Below are 19,732 nucleotides of genomic sequence, written 5' to 3' on the forward strand. Positions count from 1 at the left end.
GGCCATATAATCAAGAAATGAAAAATTCTAGTAATTAGGAGTCGATGTAGCCAGAGACGACTGAAGCTAGGAACGAGAATGAGCAATACGGTTAATTGTAGTCAAACACTAACATAAAATATTTTAGTGGCTAAACTGGTTCGGAATGACCAGTCATTGTTAACAGCATGTCAATAATTCGTGACCTGAGGCTGTGTGAAAAATTGTTGTGACATGCCATCTGCGCGGGGCTCTGAGCATTAGACTCGAACAAAATGAGATGACCAAATCAATGGAGACATCAGAAACAGTTGGCATAAGTAAAAGTAGTATTGGTCACCAGAATAAATCTAGGTCTGAAAATGTGAATTATGAGAAAGTGGTTAACTTATGCTGGAAGCCTTGATCACTATACTGTACGGAAGTGAAATGTAGGCTGTGAAAAAATAGAAGTAGTAACGGAAGCTAAAAAAATGCATTGCCTGAAAGTGGATGGTAAACAGATAAAGCAAGAAATTGAGAGACACTCGATAGAACTGATGAGGTAAGAAGCCTTTGAAGTAAAATGAGAGATGTGAAAGCGGGATTAATTTGACAGATGAAGTCTGTTAATAGCGCAAAACTGTAATGCTGGACAGGACTGTTACGAATTAGTGGGTACCTATGTGAATAATTAGAAAAAATTGATATATTCTTACCTGGTACTTTTGTATTGCGTCACGAAAGGCTGCGGGGTCCATGCCTTTTACCGCCACCACTTTGACAGGGAAATCCATCGACATCAGCGTGGCGACTACTTGTGTCACCCAGAAGAATGGCGTGTTTATCACGAACACATCACCCTCACGGTAGTTTGAGTCTTTCCTCCTGCGGTAAACACGAAACGAAACGAGCTGTGAATTTCAAAATAGTGACACACATCCATACATGTTACAAAAATGTATGTGTGTGTGCTTATTCCGCGTCTCCTCCTAAAGCACAGGACCGATTTCAACCAAACTTTGTACACACATCCTTCACTGTAACGAAACAATCGCTACGGGGGTAATAACCATCTACCTATCATAATTCAGGAGATATGGCTCAGTGAGATGAGTGAAAATCTGCCGTATCATGCATGACGTTCAAATTTATTACTTCTTTGTTACTAACTCTATTCGCAACATACGTCACAGAGAGTACCCCCTAAATACACCGCTGAATGTAATATATCTCGAATGACACACGGTTCAAGAGACACAAAATCAGACACTGATGCGTGAAAAAAATGCAAAATTATTCATGAATTTTTAATACTTTAGTTTTTACAATTAAGACATTACTACAATCGAGTCAGCTTAAGGAAATCCTTAACAGTGCTTTCGACAACTTTCAAACGTGAAGGGCAAACGGCTGTAGGCAAAAACAATACACAATACACAATTACAAAATCGCGTTGTAAACACATGCAGCAAATGCGCCCAGCGTACAGAAACTGCACGCGTGACTAGAAATATTGTTTACAATCAAGTTCTAAGTTAAATAAATATTACTGAAACCTGGTAGTGAAGGGAAGGCAGGATTCGGTTACGATTGTGGACGGGGCCGTAATCAGTTACTATTGGTTGCCTTTTACAGTTACACTTAATTTATTTTAAACCAGTAATTTCAGACCTCAACAATAAATAAAGGTACCGCACGTTATTAATGAAGGAATAAACAACTGTGTAAATAATAGTGTTTTCAGTGAGTTACAATTTAGTAAATCACCATTAAATACAGATACAGAAGATAATGTTTTAAAGGCAAACCACTGTGATCTGGGCAGAAGGCCTTACACGCCAGGAATGGCAATAAATAAAGAATTCTTTAAAACTCGCTGCAACTTACAAATTAAAGGTATTGAAATATTAAAGGCAAGTCGCCACAAACACAGCAGAAGGCATCAGCCGCCAATAATGGCAGTCAATAAGGTTTTAAAGGCTTACTGCGTAAATACAAATACCAAATTAGAATTTTAAGGCAAATGACGACAATCACGGCTTAAGGCCTTACACGCCAGGAACGGAAATAATATAAAAATTTAGAAACCTGCTGTAAAATAGCAAATACAATAGCAAAGGTTAATTAAAAAACTGATCACCAAACAGGTGAAATAAGATGATGGTAAACTTTGTAACACAACCCTTAACATCCACTGAACACTACACTGCTACATTTGTTCCAGAAGGCGACTAGAACTATTAACTAAACATATATAAACTTTAATGTAGGCATTACAAGGTATTGTAATATATAAGACAACAATAAAACACAAGGACCAGTACATAAGTTCCTTAAAGGGTACTGAGGCAGATTACATCCACAGAAGGCGTGAGCTGAAGGAGCGTTACGCTGAACTACTGGCCATCAGACCTCCTTTTAGAACACACATGTCTTACAAGAACCAAGGGGCCACAGACGGTGCTACAGGAATCGACCTCTGTTAAGGTCCGGCAACAAACACTTTCTCGAGCGATGAGATAGGCAGCCAAGAGTTACATTCTCTTCTCAAGGTGGTAGACTAGTGGCAATCTAACGAATGACTAATGATAATCTTGCTGAAGCTATCTGACGTCCAATAAACAAAATGCAACGATGGAACAATATGCCAAAGCCGAAACCGCCGGTCTGCACTACGTTCCCAGAATACTGTGTTTAGAGCGCCCGGAACGAGAAAGGAACCACTACCACCAGAGTAGAAGAATCACCCACCGTCCTACAATCAAGAAAGCTGTCAAAGCTACACGCCTTACCAGACAGCAGCGGCAAGACGAGGAAACGTACACTGCCGTTACATACACTAACCCCCAGGGCAGGTAACTGGGGCGTTAGCGGCCACCAGACAAGAAAAATTACCGCTCTTTGAGCTTAACAAATTGCAACAATTTGAACGCAGTAAATAGTAATAAGAAGTCGAGGAAAGCTAATCAAATCCGTCTTCCCCAAGCACTCTACTCGCTGCTCTTCGCCTCGGCGCTACTACGAGCAGCAACACGAACCCAAGTCACTGGAGAACCGTGAGATATCACAATGGTGGAGGTTTCTCTACTTGGACTGAAATGCACTCATCTTAAATCTTGCTGGATCCAGTTTACGACGAGGTCGTGCACCCTCGTGACCACCGCCCATCCACCCGGCAGTCCATGCATGCCACCAGCGGTCCTGGCGTGTTTCCGCACTGCGCGGACCTGGCTTCTCCTGAGTTCCCAACCGAACTGCCACACTCACACGACCCAGAGAAACAACGAAGTTGCCGCAAAGATAGGGCAACAGTTACTACGTATCGATAACCGCCGCTGCTGCCACTAGCGGACAGGCAACGCTTGCGAAACCGAGTGGCGCCAGTTAACTAAACGATACCGTCTGGCCTCCAACAGAGGGAGGAAATCTACAAACGGCACCAACGCGAGCCGCAAACGGCTCAATTACTCTTACCTTTGTACAGTTTGCATATTTTTTGTAGGACTTTTTTATAATTCCGATGGTGTTTTCACGAATACATGGAAATGAAATTTTTTCGATATTAAACTACAAACACAAATCTTTTTTTGTTTTAGTTTTTAATATCAGATTGGTAAAATGAATACCTGGATGTTGAGTTTGTCAGCTAGTTGTCAAATAAATAAATAGCACATTAATTTGTTTCTTGCTGTTTGTAAACACTTTGAAGGAAGAAAGGAAGATTAAGAATTATCACCCTGTCCGCGTCGAGACAAGAAACTCAACACAAACTCCGAATGGGGAAGGCTGTGGGAGGTATTGGACCACACTCCTCCTGAGGACCATGTAAGCATTCGCCTTATACTATTTAGGGCAATAACGGTTATTACAAGCTTGAAGTGGACACTCCGTGCTCTAACATGGAACTTCCTGGAGGATTAAATGGTTCAAATGGCTCTGAGCACTATGGGACTTAACATCTCAGGTCATCAGTCCCCTAGAACTTAGAACTACTTAAACCTAACTAACCTAAGGACATCAAACACATCCATGCCCCAGGCAGGATTCGAACCAGAGACAGTAGCGGTCGCGCGGTTCCAGACTGTAGCGCCTAGAACCGCTCGGCCACCAGCGGCCAGCCTCCTAGAGGATTAAAACTGTGTGCTGACCCGAGACTCTAAATCTGGACTTTTGCCTTTCACAGGTAAGTGCTCTATCGACTTTTTATTTTTGTTCATTCTTCCAATTTTTATAGACAAACTGTTTCTTTCAGAACAAAAAAAGATGTACAGTGTCCCTCTTAGCGGCCCCTTTCCTTGCCGGTTCCGTTGTACCTCGTGATGGAGTCGGCCACGTCTTCACATTTTTTTAAATACAACTCTAAAGAAGAAGAGGAATCAAAACTCTTTGAAAATGAAACAACTCAAACAAAATACACCCTTTTTTAAGTTTATAGCGATTCATCCACCGGACGCTCTTCAGTAAGGAAATGACACGTGTTCTCTAATAACTAAGAAAAAGAGAGAGAAAAGAAAAACGTTGTCTTGTAGAACTGAAGGAGATAACCGTTTCGTCATTGCCACTGAGTGTCTCCTCATCGTGTCCAACATCAGCTTCTCATTGGTGAGAAGTTCCAGCTGCACAGAGTATCTCGTAACTCGCTTCCCACGAAGTTAGATAAATGTTGTCGGTATTTCGGGTTACACGCCATTGCCTTATGTCGTGCATACAGATGGTTCCAGAAGCTCGGCGCATCCTTTGGGTCGTCGCGAAGCAGATAATGCACCGCTTGCGCTCTTAGCCATATCACCGCGCTGGTGTTGTCTCGTGGATAGCATATTCTGTCTGGAAAAAGAATTGTGGGAGCAATGGCTTGTTGTCTTACGGGGAGATGTAAGGCAATCATCTTCGCCACTAGATGCAACATTACCGCAGAGGGGCTGCACATAAGACGGGGGGCGTCGTCGTCTTTAACCTGACGCACATGGCAAAACGGGGAGTTGAGCATATTGACGACGTTGAGGCAGAATCCGGTGTCTTGTTTACCATTAATTACCACGTTCCACATTTTTCGTGCCAAGGGTTTTATGGTGAATTGTCCGCGATATCACCAGCCCATGGAATGTGGGGTGTCGTGCTTCCACAGGGTTGGCAGGCATCTGCTTACGTGTATTCCACAGATGTCGCTCACTGTCGCCGATCTGTCATAATGTAGCTATATCAAAGGAAAAAAAATCTCTGATATGATGAAATGGGTGGGAGATGTTCTTCACCATTATCGATGCAGTTCTAGAGGCCGGCGCCAATTTGTGTTTCAAGAGCCGAATAGACTCCGCTGTTGTCTACCCCACGTTTTCGACATCACACTGAGATAAAGTGCCACCGTGTGATCGTCAACACGGACGAGCCCGATGCTTAACAAAGGGAAGGACCAGGACACCAATCAGTTATTGAAGAGTAATCCCTTCGAGCCGGCCGGCCGGGGTGGCCGAACGGTTCTAGGCGCTTCAGTCTGGAACCGCGTGACCGCTACGGTCGCAGGTTCGAATCCTACCTCGGGCATGGATGTGTGTGATGTCCTTAGGTTAGCTAGGCTCAGGTAGTTCTAAGCTCTAGGGGACTGATGATCTCAGATGTTAAGTCCCATAGTGCTCACAGCCATTTGAATCCCGTCGAGCGACCGTCTTTGGTATCGGAAGAATCTGTGCTTAGTGGGAGATACGTGACGCCAAGTAGGTATTTATGTAGGCGACCGGTTGAATCATGTCTAAGGCGTGCAAACTGTTCCCTCCGACCATTCCGGAAGTCTTGGAGCAACCTCTAGAAGAACCTTGATCTGTTGTCTCGCGCGGACCGCTGTTCCTTCCAGATGAGAACGCATAATGATTGGTTTGACTCGTTGGTCCACCACCTGTCTGGCAGGAGAGGAGGCGTGATTGGTACACTCTCGTAGAATCGTGAAATACAAGTTTGAAGTCTGCCGTCTCCGTGGCGAACGTTCGCGCTCCAACGCAATCAGTGCATTCCGTATCGTCGGTTTTGTACATTCCAACCAACAAAGTAATGTCGCAGGGCACATCCGTCAACGCACTTCACACGAAAGCCAAACTTCTTCACAAACTTGGTGACACACTGGAGTTTTAAGGGGGGCCACACTCATTTTCCATAGTCCTCAGCTTCGCCGCACCTGCTGTCTTTGGGGGCGATGGTGCAGATGAATACCGTGTGGTCAGTGAAGGCCACTGGCCATAGTTATATGTCGTGGATGCCAGGTTGGAGGTGGAACGTGGCCAAGATATGATCCTTGCGATTGGCAGAGTGGCTATTGACATATATCTGGATCGATCTGTATGGACACGTTCCTAGCCCAGTGTTCTCAATTCTGGGGACGGTTTATAACGTGAGAATTGATCTTTCGATGTCAACACACAATTTAAGTCGCGGCCGAGGCTTTAATGAGCGTGCCGTTCTATAAAGAGCAAAGCTATTTCTTCCGCCAAGAACCGTCTTCGTTCTCTTTGTTTTTCCGTACCTGACGGCGCATAGATGTTGATAAGATGCACTCCATGTACTACCAGAGCCATTCCGTGTCCCGATGGTAGGTAGGTGGCGCCCTTCTTACCTTCCTTAGGGAGTATCACTGCTCCACTACCGGTTTCTGAAGCTGGTGTCATCGAGTTATCGCAACCACAGAGGGACTGGAATCGTCGGCGTATACTTCCTGTGGAAAGGCGGCCCCTGTATCTGCAACATGTAGACCATCGCTGAGTAAGGTGTCTTGACCCTTGGTCTTTTGCACCGGTATTAGTATTGCTGGATGAGATGCGGCCTTCCATGTTAGACACACAATGTCCTCGTCGGTTCTCTCTCCGTAGATGGCGTCAGTGTGTCGGCCATCATCAGTTATGATGTGGGCTGTGATAAAGATAAAGCAATCGTCCGATGATGTGCGACGTCTCATTTTTCGCCATTTTGGTAACCTATTTGCGCTGTCGGACATCTGTCTCCATATCCAAACGCAGTTTGGATGCCCCGTCGTCTTGAAAGACGCGGACAAAAGTTGCCGTCGGTACAACCAGCTGGCCGATTTCCATGTTCGTCTCTGCTCCTGCGACATCGGACTTCTGCTGCAGTTGCTCAACGGGGCGTTCCTTGCCTGACATCTTGGACGCATTGTTATCCACCTGATTCGACTGTGGAATGGGATCGTCCTTTATTTGGTACTAGGAAACGTCAAAGGATCACTCCTTCCGGAAGGCGGCTGTGTACGTAACAGGCATGGACGCTGGGTGAGGGTACAGCTTCGCCCGTCGGAACGTGACTTACCTCCTTAGGACGCACTCTGAGCGTACATGGCCCTCCTAGACAGAACCCGAACAGGGCTTGGGCGGTTCGTCGTAAATAATTATCGGTCTACAGTCACCGGTAAGAAAGTAAGGCAGGACAGGCCTTGTAAGCTCTATCCGAACTTGCCTCACCTTGTTAAGAACAGCACATGAGGTAAAAGTAGTCCATTCGTCGGTGACATGGCTGATTATGCCTCCGCATGGTAGTAGAGCATTGACCATGACGTCTAACGGAACCTCAAGGAAAGTTCAAAACCCATAATAGTGCAGAGTCCTGGGATCGCTTGATCGATTGAATTTGTGGTCATGTACACGAACTATGTCAATCAATTTAACTTAAACCACTGTACTCATAATAGAGAGATGGATGCCTATCGGATCCTATTGACCTAGTCTGACGTTTCCCGTAAGAATCGTTCGATTTCGATGGCCTTAGGTCTAGCGAATCCAGTAGCGAAGCTGATATTGACGGTTGGCTTTCTATGAGTGAGCCATGTTGCTTCTACACAGAAGAGCCAAAGAAACTGGTATACCTGCCTAATATCGTGTAGGGGGTGCCACAACATGAAGCGGCATGGACTCGACTGATGTCTGAAGCAATGCTGGAGGGAACTGACACCATGAATCCTACAGGGCTTTCCATAAATCCGTAAGAGTACGAGTGGGTGGAGATCTCTTCTGAACAGGACGTTGCAAGGCATCCCAGATATGCTCAATAATTTTCACGTCGGGATACACAATGGACATGAATGGATGCAGGTGATCAGACAGGATGCTTACGTACGTGTCACCTGTCAGAGTCGAATCTAGAGGTATCAGGGATTGCATATCATCCAACTGCACACGCTTAACACCATTACAGAGCCTCCACCAGCTTGAACAGTCCACTGCTGCATGAGCTTGTCTCGATACCCGTACACGTACATCCGCTCGATACAACTTGAAACGAGACTCGTCCGACCAGGAAACATATTTCTAGTCATCAACAGTCCAATGTCGGTGTTGAATGGTTCGCACACTGACAGTTGTTGATGGTCCAGCATTGAAATCTGAAGCAATTTGCGGAAGGGCTGCACTTCTGTCATGTTGAACGATTCTCTTCAGTCGTCGTTGGTCCCGTTCTTGCAAGATCGTTTTCCGGCCACAGCGATGTCGCAGCTTTGATGTTTTACCATATACCTAATATCACGGCACAGTCGTGACATGGTCGTACGAGAAAATCCCCACTTCATTGCTACTTCGTAGATGCTGTGTCACATCACTCGTGCGCCGACTATGACACCAAGTTCAAATGTATGTGAACTCCTAAGGGACCAAACTGCTGAGGTCATCGGTCCCTAGACTTACGCACTACTTAAACTAACATACTAAGAACAACACACACACCCATACCTGAGGGAGGACTCGAACCTTGGTGGGAGCGGCCGCGCAATCAGTGACATTGTGCCTCAAACCACGCAGCCACTCCGCGCGGGACACCAAGCTTAAACTTACTTAAATCTTGACAATCTGCCATTGTAACAGCAGTAACTGATCTAATAACTGCGTCAGACACTTGTTGTCTTATGTAGGCCTTGCCGACCACAGCGCCGTAATCTTCTTGTTTGCCGGCCGCGGTGGCCGAGCGGTTCTAGGCGCCCAGTCCGGAACCGGGCGACAGGTTCGAACCCTGCCTCGGGCATAGATGTGTGTGATGTCCTTAGGTTAGTTAGGTTTAAATAGTTCTAAGTTCTAGGGGACTGATGACCACAGCTGTTAAGTCCCATAGTGCTCAGAGCTATTTGAACCATTTTTTCTTCTTGTTTATCTATCTCTCTATTTGAATACGCACTCCTGTATCAGTTTGTTTGGCGCTTCAGCGTATAACGCAGTTACTTGCGAGAATCGCAGTAAGTAAACAACACTGTGCGCGGAACGCTCCTCGGCGTGGACGTAAACAGTTGTCCGAGGCGCTCCACCAGTGGCGGCGAACTGTCGGCTGAGCTACACGAGCACGAGTCACTACTGTGCCCACAGTAATGGCTGTGTCAAAAAGTGTCATCTCGGGATTAAGAAAGGCCTCTGAAGGTGGAATTGCAAAGCCAAACCATGCCGATGATCGCAGACGGATCACCACACCGCAACAGGGTCGATGTGTAGCCCTAGTGGAGAAAAGGAACAGACATCTCACTCCTAGCCAGATCGTTGTAGACCTTGCAGCCGCTACCGGTACATGTGCATTACCAGAAGCATTTCGCAGTGATTTTGTTTACTCGGAAGGCTGTTAAATTCATCCCACTTCAGCCATGCCGTCGTCCAGAAAGAGTTCGTTGTTGTGAGGAGCACGTTGTTTGGGGCCACCTACAGTGGTTAAGAGTGATGTTCTCGGACGAATCCCGCATCACTGTGACAAGTGATTTTGGCTATCATTTAATGGGGAGAGAGAGGGGAACACGTTAAACGTAGACTTCATGAACGTCATCAAAACTGCCTGGTGTGGGTATCCATTATGCGTAATGGCCGAACACCGCCGCAGATCTTTGCGCTAGATACCGTTACAGAACAATGGTATCGCAGGGAAATAATTGCGAGTCATGTCCGTCTGTAACAGTATCTAGCGCAAAGATATGCGGCAGTGCTCGGCTATTGTGCATGATACCTGCCCGGAGCATTACGTGTAGGCTATACTGATGACTTTCATGAACATTCCGTGTAACGTGTTCCCCTCTCCCTCCACACTAAGTGGGTGCCAGGATCACCTGCCACAGTGAAGCGAGATTCGTCAGAGAACATCAGTCTTAACCACTGTTGGTGACCCCAACCAGCATGCTCCCTACACCAACGAACTCTTTCTCGACGATGGCGTGGTTCAAGTGGGATGGGATGCATTTAATAGCCTTACGAGAAAAAAATAGCTGCGAAATGTTTCTGGCAAAGACACGTATACAGGTAGGGGCTGACAGGTCTACAGCTATCTACCTAGGAGTAAGATGTCTGTTCCCTTTCTCCACTAGTGCTACATATCGATCCTCTTGCGGTATGGTGATCTGTCTAAGATCACCGACATGCTTTGGCTTTGCATTTCCACTTTCAGGGGCCTGTTTCAATCGCGATATAATGATTTTGGACACAGCCATTACTGAGGCCATAGTAGTTATACTTTGACGGCTTCGAGCCGTCCGACTGCTCGTCCACGGTTGTAAGCACTCATACTTTCCAGCGATGTTGCCGTACCACACGAAATGTCGGACTACTCAGTTCCACACCAACATTCGTCAAATACCGTAGTGCGTGAACAGTCGAATGCATGCAGCACATTCGTGCATAGGTTTCGCTGCGGTTGACACGTCCCGCCCTCTACATTTCCATTTACTATCATTGATCGAGTTTTGTAGGCGTTGTCGGTTGTTCCATAGCAATTGGGAGTTGTTCCTTAGCGGTTGTCAAGCCGTGTACAATTTTGAAGTAATTTATACACTACTGGTCATTAAAATGGTGTCCGCAGCTCGTGGTCGTGCGGCAGCATTCTCGCTTCCCACGCCCGGGTTCCCGGGTTCGATTCCCGGTGGGGTCAGGGATTTTCTCTGCCTCGTGATGACTGGGTATTGTGTGATGTCCTTAGGTTAGTTAGGTTTAAGTAGTTCTAAGTTCTAGGGGACTGATGACCGTAGCTGTTAAGTCCCATAGTGCTCAGAGCCATTTGAACCAGCCATTAAAATTGCTACACCACGAAGATGACGTGCTAAAGACGCGAAATTTAACTGACAGGAATAAGATGTTGTGATATGCAAATGATTAGCTTTTCAGAGCATTCACACAAGGCTGGCGCCGGTAGCGCCACCTACAACGTGCTGACATGACGAAAGTTTCCAACCGATTTCTCATACACAAACAGCAGTTGACCGGCGTTGCCTGGTGAAACGTTCTTGTGATGCCTCGTGTAAGGAGGAGAAATGCGTACCATCACGTTTCCGACTTTGATAAAGGTCGGATTGTAGCCTATCGCTATTGCGGTTTATCGTATCGCGACATTGCTGCTCGCGTTGGTCGAGATCCAATGACTGTTAGCAGAATATGGAATCGGTGTGTTCAGGAGGGTAATACGGAACGCCGTTCTGGATCCCAACGGCCTCGTATCACTAGCAGTCTAGATGACAGACATTTTATCCGCATGGTTGTAACGGAACGTGCAGCCACGTATCGACCCTGAGTCAACAGTTGGGGACGTTTGCAAGACAAAAACCATCTGAACGAACAGTTCGACTACGTTTGCAGCAGCATGGACAATCAGCTCGGAGACCACGGCTGCGATTACCCTTGACGCTGCATCACAGGCAGGAGCGCCTGCGGAAGTGTACTCAACGACGGACCTAGAGTGCACGAATGGCAAAACATCATTTTTTCGGATGAATCCAGGTTCTGTTAAAGCATCATGATGGTCGCATCCGTGTTTGGCGACATTGCGGTGAACGCACATTGGAAGCGCGTATTCGTCATCGCCATACTGGCGTATGACCCGGAGTGATGGTATGGGGTGCCATTGGTTACACGTCTCGGTCACCTCTTGTTCGCATTGACGGCACTTTGAACAGTGGACGTTACATTTCACATGTGTTACGACCCGTGGCTCTACCCTTCATTCGATCCCTGCGAAACCCTACATTTCAGCAGGATAACGCACGACCGCATGCTGCAGGTCCTGTACGAGCCTTTCTGGATACAGAAACTGTTCGACTACTGCCCTGGCCAGCACATTCTTCAGATCTCTCACCAATTGAAAACGTCTGGTCAATGGTGACCGAGCAACTGGCTCGTCACAATACGCCAGTCTCTACTCTTGATGAACTGTGGTATCGTGTAGAAGCTGCATGGGCAGCTGTATCTGTACACGCTTCCAAACTCTGTTAGACTCAATGCCCAGGCGTATCAAGGCCGTTGTTACGGCCAGAGGTGGTTGTTCTGGGTACTGATTTCTCAGGATCTATGCACCCGAAGTGCGTGGAAATGTAATCACATGTCAGTTCCAGTATAATATATTTGTGAAATGAATACCCGTTTATCATCTGCATTTCTCCTTGGTGTAGCAATGTTTATGGCCAGTAGTGTATATCTTCACTTCTAAAGTTGACTTATTTGTCTTGTAGGAGTAAAGATAGTCGGTGATGACCAAAACCTGTAATATCTTATTGATATTGTGTGCGATTTTGCCGGAATGTAAACTGGTATCAAAAGAAGCTTTTCAGCAGTCACTAACGTTACCACCAGGACTGGAATGTCGTCCTTTCTCAAACTACCAGCGCTGTGGAGGCTTACAGCGATGTCGGTCTCACCTGATGACGTCGAGCAATGCAGAAAAGCTGGCCTGGGAGTGCAGGATGGTCTTGGGGTCGCCCGTGGTGCCGGAGCTGTGCAGCGCGATGACGGGTCGGCGCGCGTCCTCCCCCTTGGGCGGCGGCCGCGACAGCTGCTGGGTCACGAAGCGCTGCACGTCTGCTGCCGGCACGGGGGCGGCGGCGCCCAGCGGCTGCGGCTGCACGGGGCTGGCCGCAGACACCGCCCCCAGCGCCGCCTGCTCGCACAGCACCGCCGCGGGGGACAGCCGCACCAGCAGCCGCCGCAGGTCCTCTGTGTCACATAACAGAAGTGCACACGTGTGCTCGCACAAGAGGAAAACAGGGACGGCTAAGATCGCGCGGGGTCTGTAACAATGCCGGCCGCTGTGGTCGAGCGGCTCTAGGCGCTTCAGTCCGGAACCGCACTGCTGCTACGGTCGCAGGTTCGAATCCTGCCTCGGGCATGGATGTGTGTGATGTCCTTAGGTTAGTTAGGTCTAAGTAGTTCTAAGTCTAGGGGACTGATGACCTCCAATAGTGCTCAGAGCTATTTGAAACCCGCCATGTTAGCCGAGTGCGCTAATGCGCTGTTTCCTGGACTCGGGTAGGCGCGCCGTCCCCGAATCGAATCCGTCAGGCGGATTAACGACGAGGGCCGGTGTGCCGGCCAGCCTGGATGTGGTTTTTAGGCGGTTTTCCACGTCCCCCTAGGTGAATGCCGGGCTGGTCCCCACGTTCCGCCTCCGTTACATGGCTCGCAGACATCTTAACTCTTTCGCAGTATTCCATGGATTTCACTCGTCGCAGACAGTTGGGGTACACTAATTCCTTCCCGGGGGTACGGGGTGGCGGTAGGAAGGGCATCCGGTCACTCCTTTCCACTAACCTTGCCAAATCCGTTCCTAACAATGCCGACCCTGCGTCAGTGCGGGACATGGCACCAGTGAAAGAAGGAAGAAGAAGTGCTCAGAGCTATTTGAACCATCTGTAGCAAAGATGAACTGCGCTGCACCTATTGTGAGCAATAAACATACTTGACGAAAGTCATAGGATAGCGCCTGATATCGTATCAGACCTCCTTTTGCCCGACGTAGTGGCAGCAACTCGACGTAGTATGGACTCAAAAAGCCGTTGGAAGTTCCCTGCAGAAATATTGAGCCATGCTGCCTTTACATGGATGGAGACGGTTGCATATTCGCACGACGGCAAGGTCTTCAGCGCCAGCTCAGTAACAGATTGAGACGGGTATCAAGAAAATACTCAGAAATGGAAGATAAAACAGCACTGAAAACAGAGGTAACGAGGTTGGAAAAATATGTGCCGTCCGACACCGAAACGTGGGACGAAGCATACCGTCAACAGTACGGACAGCAAAGGAAGAAAGTGGTAGAGGGAGGTGAGACAATATAGCAGATGGAAGTGGCTGGCTGACTGCAAGGAAAAAAGGCAGGAGCCAGCCACTCTGCAATACACTAAAACCTCCAGCCTAAATGTTTAGGCCAGAGTCCAGACATATCACAAAACTTTAAAACCCCAGACACACACGTCTCATTATTAGCTAATATACAGGGCAGATCCCCATCAACTTGTGCTTCTGCCCTGGCATCACGGTATAAAATGCAGTCTGTTCAAGTTCAAATGTTCAAATGTGTGTGAAATCTTATGGGACTTAACTGCTAAGCTCATTAGTAGCTAAGTTTACACACTGCTTAACCTAAATTATCCTAAGGACAAACACACACACCCCTACCCGTGGGAGGACTCGAACCTCCGCCGGGACCAGCCGCACAGTCCATTACTGCAGCGCCACAGACCGCTCGGCTAATCCCGCGCGGCTGCAGTCTGTTAAAATGTGGCGGACAGAGATGTGCACACCACAAGTATCACAAAACGGGGGATCCTCCCTCCGTAATAGAAAGCTATGTGTGAGAGGACAGTGCCCGATCCGAAGACGCGTGAGGGTCACTTCTTCCCGCGTGAGCAACCGGCAGGAGGAACGCCACGGCCGAGTTGTTGACTTCACCAACGGCAGTTTATTGGCCGTCACTGCCAGCCTTTTTTCCTCCCACAAGTCCATGCATTTCTTGTGGAGTGCAGAAATGACAGACTGCAAGGTGATAGTACACTGGACCACATCCTACTCTCTGCCGGCCTCCTTGGCAGCCTGATCGGCCTGTTCATTGCCCCATATTCCTACATGACCAGGCACCCAGCAGCAGGTCAACTCCTTACCCCGCCGTTGGAGCAAGTACAGTTGGTCATATATCAGCTGGACCATCTCCTCAATTGGGTACAGATTCTGCAATGATTGTAAGGCACTAAGAGAATCGGAGCAGATGAGAAACCGGTTGCTCCGAATACGATTCATCTGCTCCAGTGCCTTCAGGATCGCGTGGAGCTCCACTGCGGAAACGGTATGTTCATCAGGGAGGCGAATCCGCATAACATGATCAGAGCACGCTACAGATCAGCCAAGGAAATTCCCTTGTTTGGAGCCATCAGTGTAAATGACGGTGAAACCATGATGCACATCTAAAATGTTAAAAAACAGAGATAAGAATGTAAAATCTGGCGTACTATCGTTCTTAAAATTAGTCAAGTCTAATATTAGTCTGGGTCCCCGGAGCAGCCAAGGTGGAAATCTGCTCCAACCGCGACGGAAACAGGAAGGCCAGCCATATCCATCGCAGAGAGGCAACCCTGTGCGCGAATCCCATAGTTGCCTTTGTAGCTGTCCATAACTGCGAAAATGTTACCGGTACAGGTTTTTGTACACGAAATGACCTCTATATTATGTCCAATGAATGATCGATGGGGCCAGCGGGAGTGGCCGAGCGGTTCTAGGCGCTCCAGTGTGGAACCACGCGTCCGCTATGGTCGCAGGTTCGAATCCTGCCTCTGGCATAGATGTGCGTGATGTCCTTAGGTTAGTTATGTTTACGTAGTTCTAAGTTCTAGGGGACTGATGACCTCAGAAGTTAAGTCCCATAGTGCTCAGAGCCATTTGAACCATTTGATCGATGGCTTTAATGTCGCTTAAATTGTCCAGAATGTTCTACGAAACAATTGTGAACTGTTGCGGCCAGGTGACATGGCAAAGCGCATCGTCATCCACAAAAATGAAGTCCCTGAATGCCTGCAAATGGTCTCCTATGTAGCGGAACATAACCATTTCCAGTTAATGATCGGTTCAATTGAACAAGAGGACCTAGTCCATTCCATGTAAACATAGCCCAGACCATTATGGAACCACCGCCGCTTCGCACAATGCCCTGTTGACAACTTGCGTCCACGGCTTCGTGGTGTCTTCGCCACACTCGTACCCTACCAGCTCTAACTAATTGAAATCAGGATTTATCTGACCACGACACGATTTTCCAGTCGTCTATGATGCAATCGGCCTGATCATGAGCCCATGAGAGGTGGTGCAGGCGATGTCGTGCTATTAACCAAAGGCACTCGCTTCGATCGTCTGCTGCCATAGCCCATTAACGTCAGATTTCGCAGCACTGCACTAACGGATAAGATCGTCTTACGTCTCACAACTGACAACTCTACGCAAACCTTGCTGCTCTCGGTCGTTAAGTGAAGGTCGTCTGCCTCCGTGTTGTCTGTGATGAAAGGTAATGCCTAAAATTTGTTATTATCGACGCACACTTGACACTGCTGATCTCGGAATGATGAATTTCCTAACGATTTCCGAAATAGAATGTCCCATGCTACTAGCTCCAACTACCAATCCGTGTTCAAAGTCTGACAATTCCCGTCGAGCAGCCATAATCAAGTCTGAAAGGTTTTCACTTGAATCATCTGGGAACAAATAGCAGCTCCACCTATGCATTGCCCTTTTTTACCTTGTGTACGCGATACTACCGCTATCTCTGTATGTGCGTATCGCTATCCCAGGGCTTCTGTCACCTTAGTATATAAAGTACATCAAAAAGGGTAAAGAATTCAATGGAAATTCTACTCATAAATGCAGAGGAGAGAGCGGACATTTGGAACAGAGTAAAAATGGTTCAAACGGCTCTAAGCACTATGGGACTTAACATCTGAGGTCATCAGTCCCCTACACTTAGAACTACTTAAACCTAACTAACCTAAGGACGTCACACACATCCATGCCCGAGGCAGAGTTCGAACCTGCGACCGTAGCAGCAGCGCGGTTCCGGACTGAAGCCCCTAGAATCGCTCCGCTACAGCGGCCGGCGGAAAGGAGTACCCTGAAGGCTTCTATGAGAGGGAGGACTTGTCTGATGACATGATAGAAGAAGAAACAGGAGTCGCTACGGAAAAGATAGGCAATCCAGTACTACAATCAGAATTTAAAGGAGCTTTGGAAGACATAATATCAAATAAGGTAGAATGGATAAACAAGATTCGTCCAGAATTTCTAAAATCATTGGAGGAAGTGACAACAAAACGACTATTCACGTTTGTGTATATAAGAGGCTGGCGATATATACCATCTGACTTTCGGAAAAAATATCATCCACGCTATTTCGAAGAGAGCAGAGCCGAGAATTACAGTACAGTCAGCTCAGTAGCTTGTGCATCCAAGTTGCCGACAAGAATAATATACAGAAGAATGAAAAAAAAGTTGAGTCCCCTGTTAGATGACGATCAGTTTGGCTTTAGGAAAGCTGAAGACAGCAGAGAGACAGTTTTGACTTTGTGGTTGATAATGAAAGCAAGATCAAAGAAAAATCAAGACTCGTTCATAGGATTTGTCGACTTGAAAAAAGGTTCAACAATATAAAATGGTGCAAGATGTTCAAAATTCTGAGAAAAACAGGAGTAAAGCTATGGGAAAATACGGGTGGTATACAATATACGCGAAAAACAGAAGGGAACAGTAAGAGTGGGAGACTGAGAACGAAGGGTCCGGATTAAAAAGGGTGTGAGACAGGGATGTAGTCTTTAGGATCTACTGTTCAATCCATACATCGAAGAGGCAAAGACGGAAGTAAAAGAAAGGTTTTAGAGTGGGATTAAAATCTGAGGTGGAAGGATGTCAATGATTTGATTCGCTAACTGCTCGTACATTGCTATCCTCAGTGGGAGTGAAGGATTGAAGGATTTTTTTTGTTTCGTTTTGTTTTAAGGAGTAAGAACAACTGGGGTCACACGCGCCCAAATCAAAGCTATCGAACACAGAGGAACTAAAAAACGACTACACGTCAATCCCAATCGACGTAAGAGGAACAGTGAAAAACAGGGACGTGGAGTAAGAGCTATAAAATACACCATAGAGAAACGGAGATCCAGGACTCAAAATTAAATAGCCTTTACCATATTGCTATGACGAATAAAAACTAAAACGCGGCCGACAGCCCACTTGTCGTTTGCTAAAACGGGCGATAACTCAGGCGGCAAACCCAAGCGGGAACGTCAACGGTTAAAAATGGGCGTTCCGTCAGGAAATGGAGGAGAGTTGAAAGTTGGGAGCAATGTGTATGAAGTGGTGGGGGAGCGCCACTTAACAAATGGCGATGGCTGAAAAGGCAGTACCCAATACGCAACCTAGTTAAAATGACCTCCTTGCGGTGAGAAGGCCGAAAGAAGGTTGTCCAAGCCGCTGGGAGAGGCTTAAATACCTGGAACTTACTCCCACGAAGGGAGGACCAGTGGCGATGCCAAAGTGACACCACCTCCTGACAGACGGCAACAGAGAGATCAACAGAGGGAGTATAGGAACTAGTGGGATGAGGCATGAGGACTGCAGCCTTGGCAGCAGCGTCATCAGCCTCGTTTCCTGGAAGACCGACATGACCAGGAACGCACATAAACATCACTGTGGCTCCATCAAGAGTGACAGGTTTCCTGGACCCGTTGCACTAAGGGATGGGCGGTGTACAGTGCACAGAGACTTCGAAGGGTGCTGAGAGAGTAGAGGAGAGGGCACAATTGAAAAGCCCGAGTCGTCGGATGTGCTGTGTAGCCTGATACAGGGCGAAGAGCTCGGGCGTAAATACTGAGCAGTGTGCCGAAAGCCGATAAACGTCGGCGCCAATCACAAAAACATACCCGACGCCCCAGTCAGCCCGAGATACATCGGCGTACACAAAGGTACTATCGCGAAGTTCCATGTGAAGGTTATGAAAGTGAAGGCGATACAGAGAAAATGGAGTAGTGTCCTTAGGAAGGGAATGAAGGCCAAGGTGAACACGGGCCGCCACAAGAAGTCAAGATGGAGAAGGGGTTCACACCCACAGGAAAAGGTGGAAGTTGCTTGAAGGTCAGCCGCCAGAGCAAGTGTCGAAAGCGAACTCCAGGAGGTAGCAGAGAAGAGGGATGCGCCCCATACTGGCGATCAAAGGAGTCATCGAAGAAGGACGCATAGGATGGGTGGCCACGACATGCATACCTCCTGAGGAGAAAATCACGACGGTAGGTCAGTGGTAGTTTGTTTAGCAGCTCCGGCATACAATCTCTCAAACAAGCTAGTGTAAAAGGCGCCAGAGGCCAAACGAATGCCACGATGGTGGGTAGTGTTGAGACAGCGTAAGAGGGACGGATGGGCAGATGCATAAATAAAGCACCCGTAGTCTAGTTTCGAACAGACAAGGGACTGGTGCAAATGGATTCGATCTGCCCACCAGCAACTACCGTTGAGGACACTGGGGGACCGCATACAGTGAGCTACCAGGTAAGACACATGGGAGGACCAAGAGAGTTTCCTATCGACTTGAGCCCCAGGAATTTTGTAGTTTCAATGAACAGAAGGGCAACAGGCCCAAGATGTACAGATGGTGGGAGAAACCAATTGTGCAGCCAGAAATTTGTACAAACGGTTTTGTCTGTGGATATACCAAATCCATTGTCGATACTCCAAGAGTAAAGATGATCAAGACATTACTGAAGACGCTGCTCAATGAGACAGGCCCTTGGAGAACTGCAATAGATGGCAAAATCGTCAACAAAAAGGAAGCTGGAGATGCCCGTCTGGAGACAGGCCATTACAGGGTAAATGGAGACAGCAAAGAGGACGACGCTCAGGACGGAATCGTGAGACACACCGTTTTCCTGGATAAATGTATCCGACAAGGCAGAAACCACACGCACCTTGATAACTCAGTCTTTTAAATATTCCTCAAGGAAACTGGGCAGGCAGCCATGGAAGCTCCAAGTGTG

The 19,732-nt window shown here is 47.5% G+C and overlaps 1 protein-coding gene across 2 annotated transcripts in view; it reads right to left on the reverse strand.

Moving 5' to 3' along the window:
- LOC126412505 (probable 4-coumarate--CoA ligase 1) overlaps positions 1-19,732 on the reverse strand; it is a 165,268-nt gene that overhangs the window by 42,501 nt on the left and 103,035 nt on the right. For both annotated transcript variants that reach the window (XM_050082132.1, XM_050082133.1), the window contains exons 4-5: positions 12,596-12,890; positions 678-846 (exon numbers count right to left, since the gene is read on the reverse strand). In XM_050082132.1, coding sequence (XP_049938089.1) covers positions 678-846; positions 12,596-12,890 — 464 coding nt within the window. The remainder of the gene's footprint in view (positions 1-677; positions 847-12,595; positions 12,891-19,732) is intronic.

This window comes from Schistocerca serialis, chromosome 7 (assembly GCF_023864345.2).
Source record: "Schistocerca serialis cubense isolate TAMUIC-IGC-003099 chromosome 7, iqSchSeri2.2, whole genome shotgun sequence".
NCBI classification, from domain to species: domain Eukaryota; kingdom Metazoa; phylum Arthropoda; class Insecta; order Orthoptera; family Acrididae; genus Schistocerca; species Schistocerca serialis.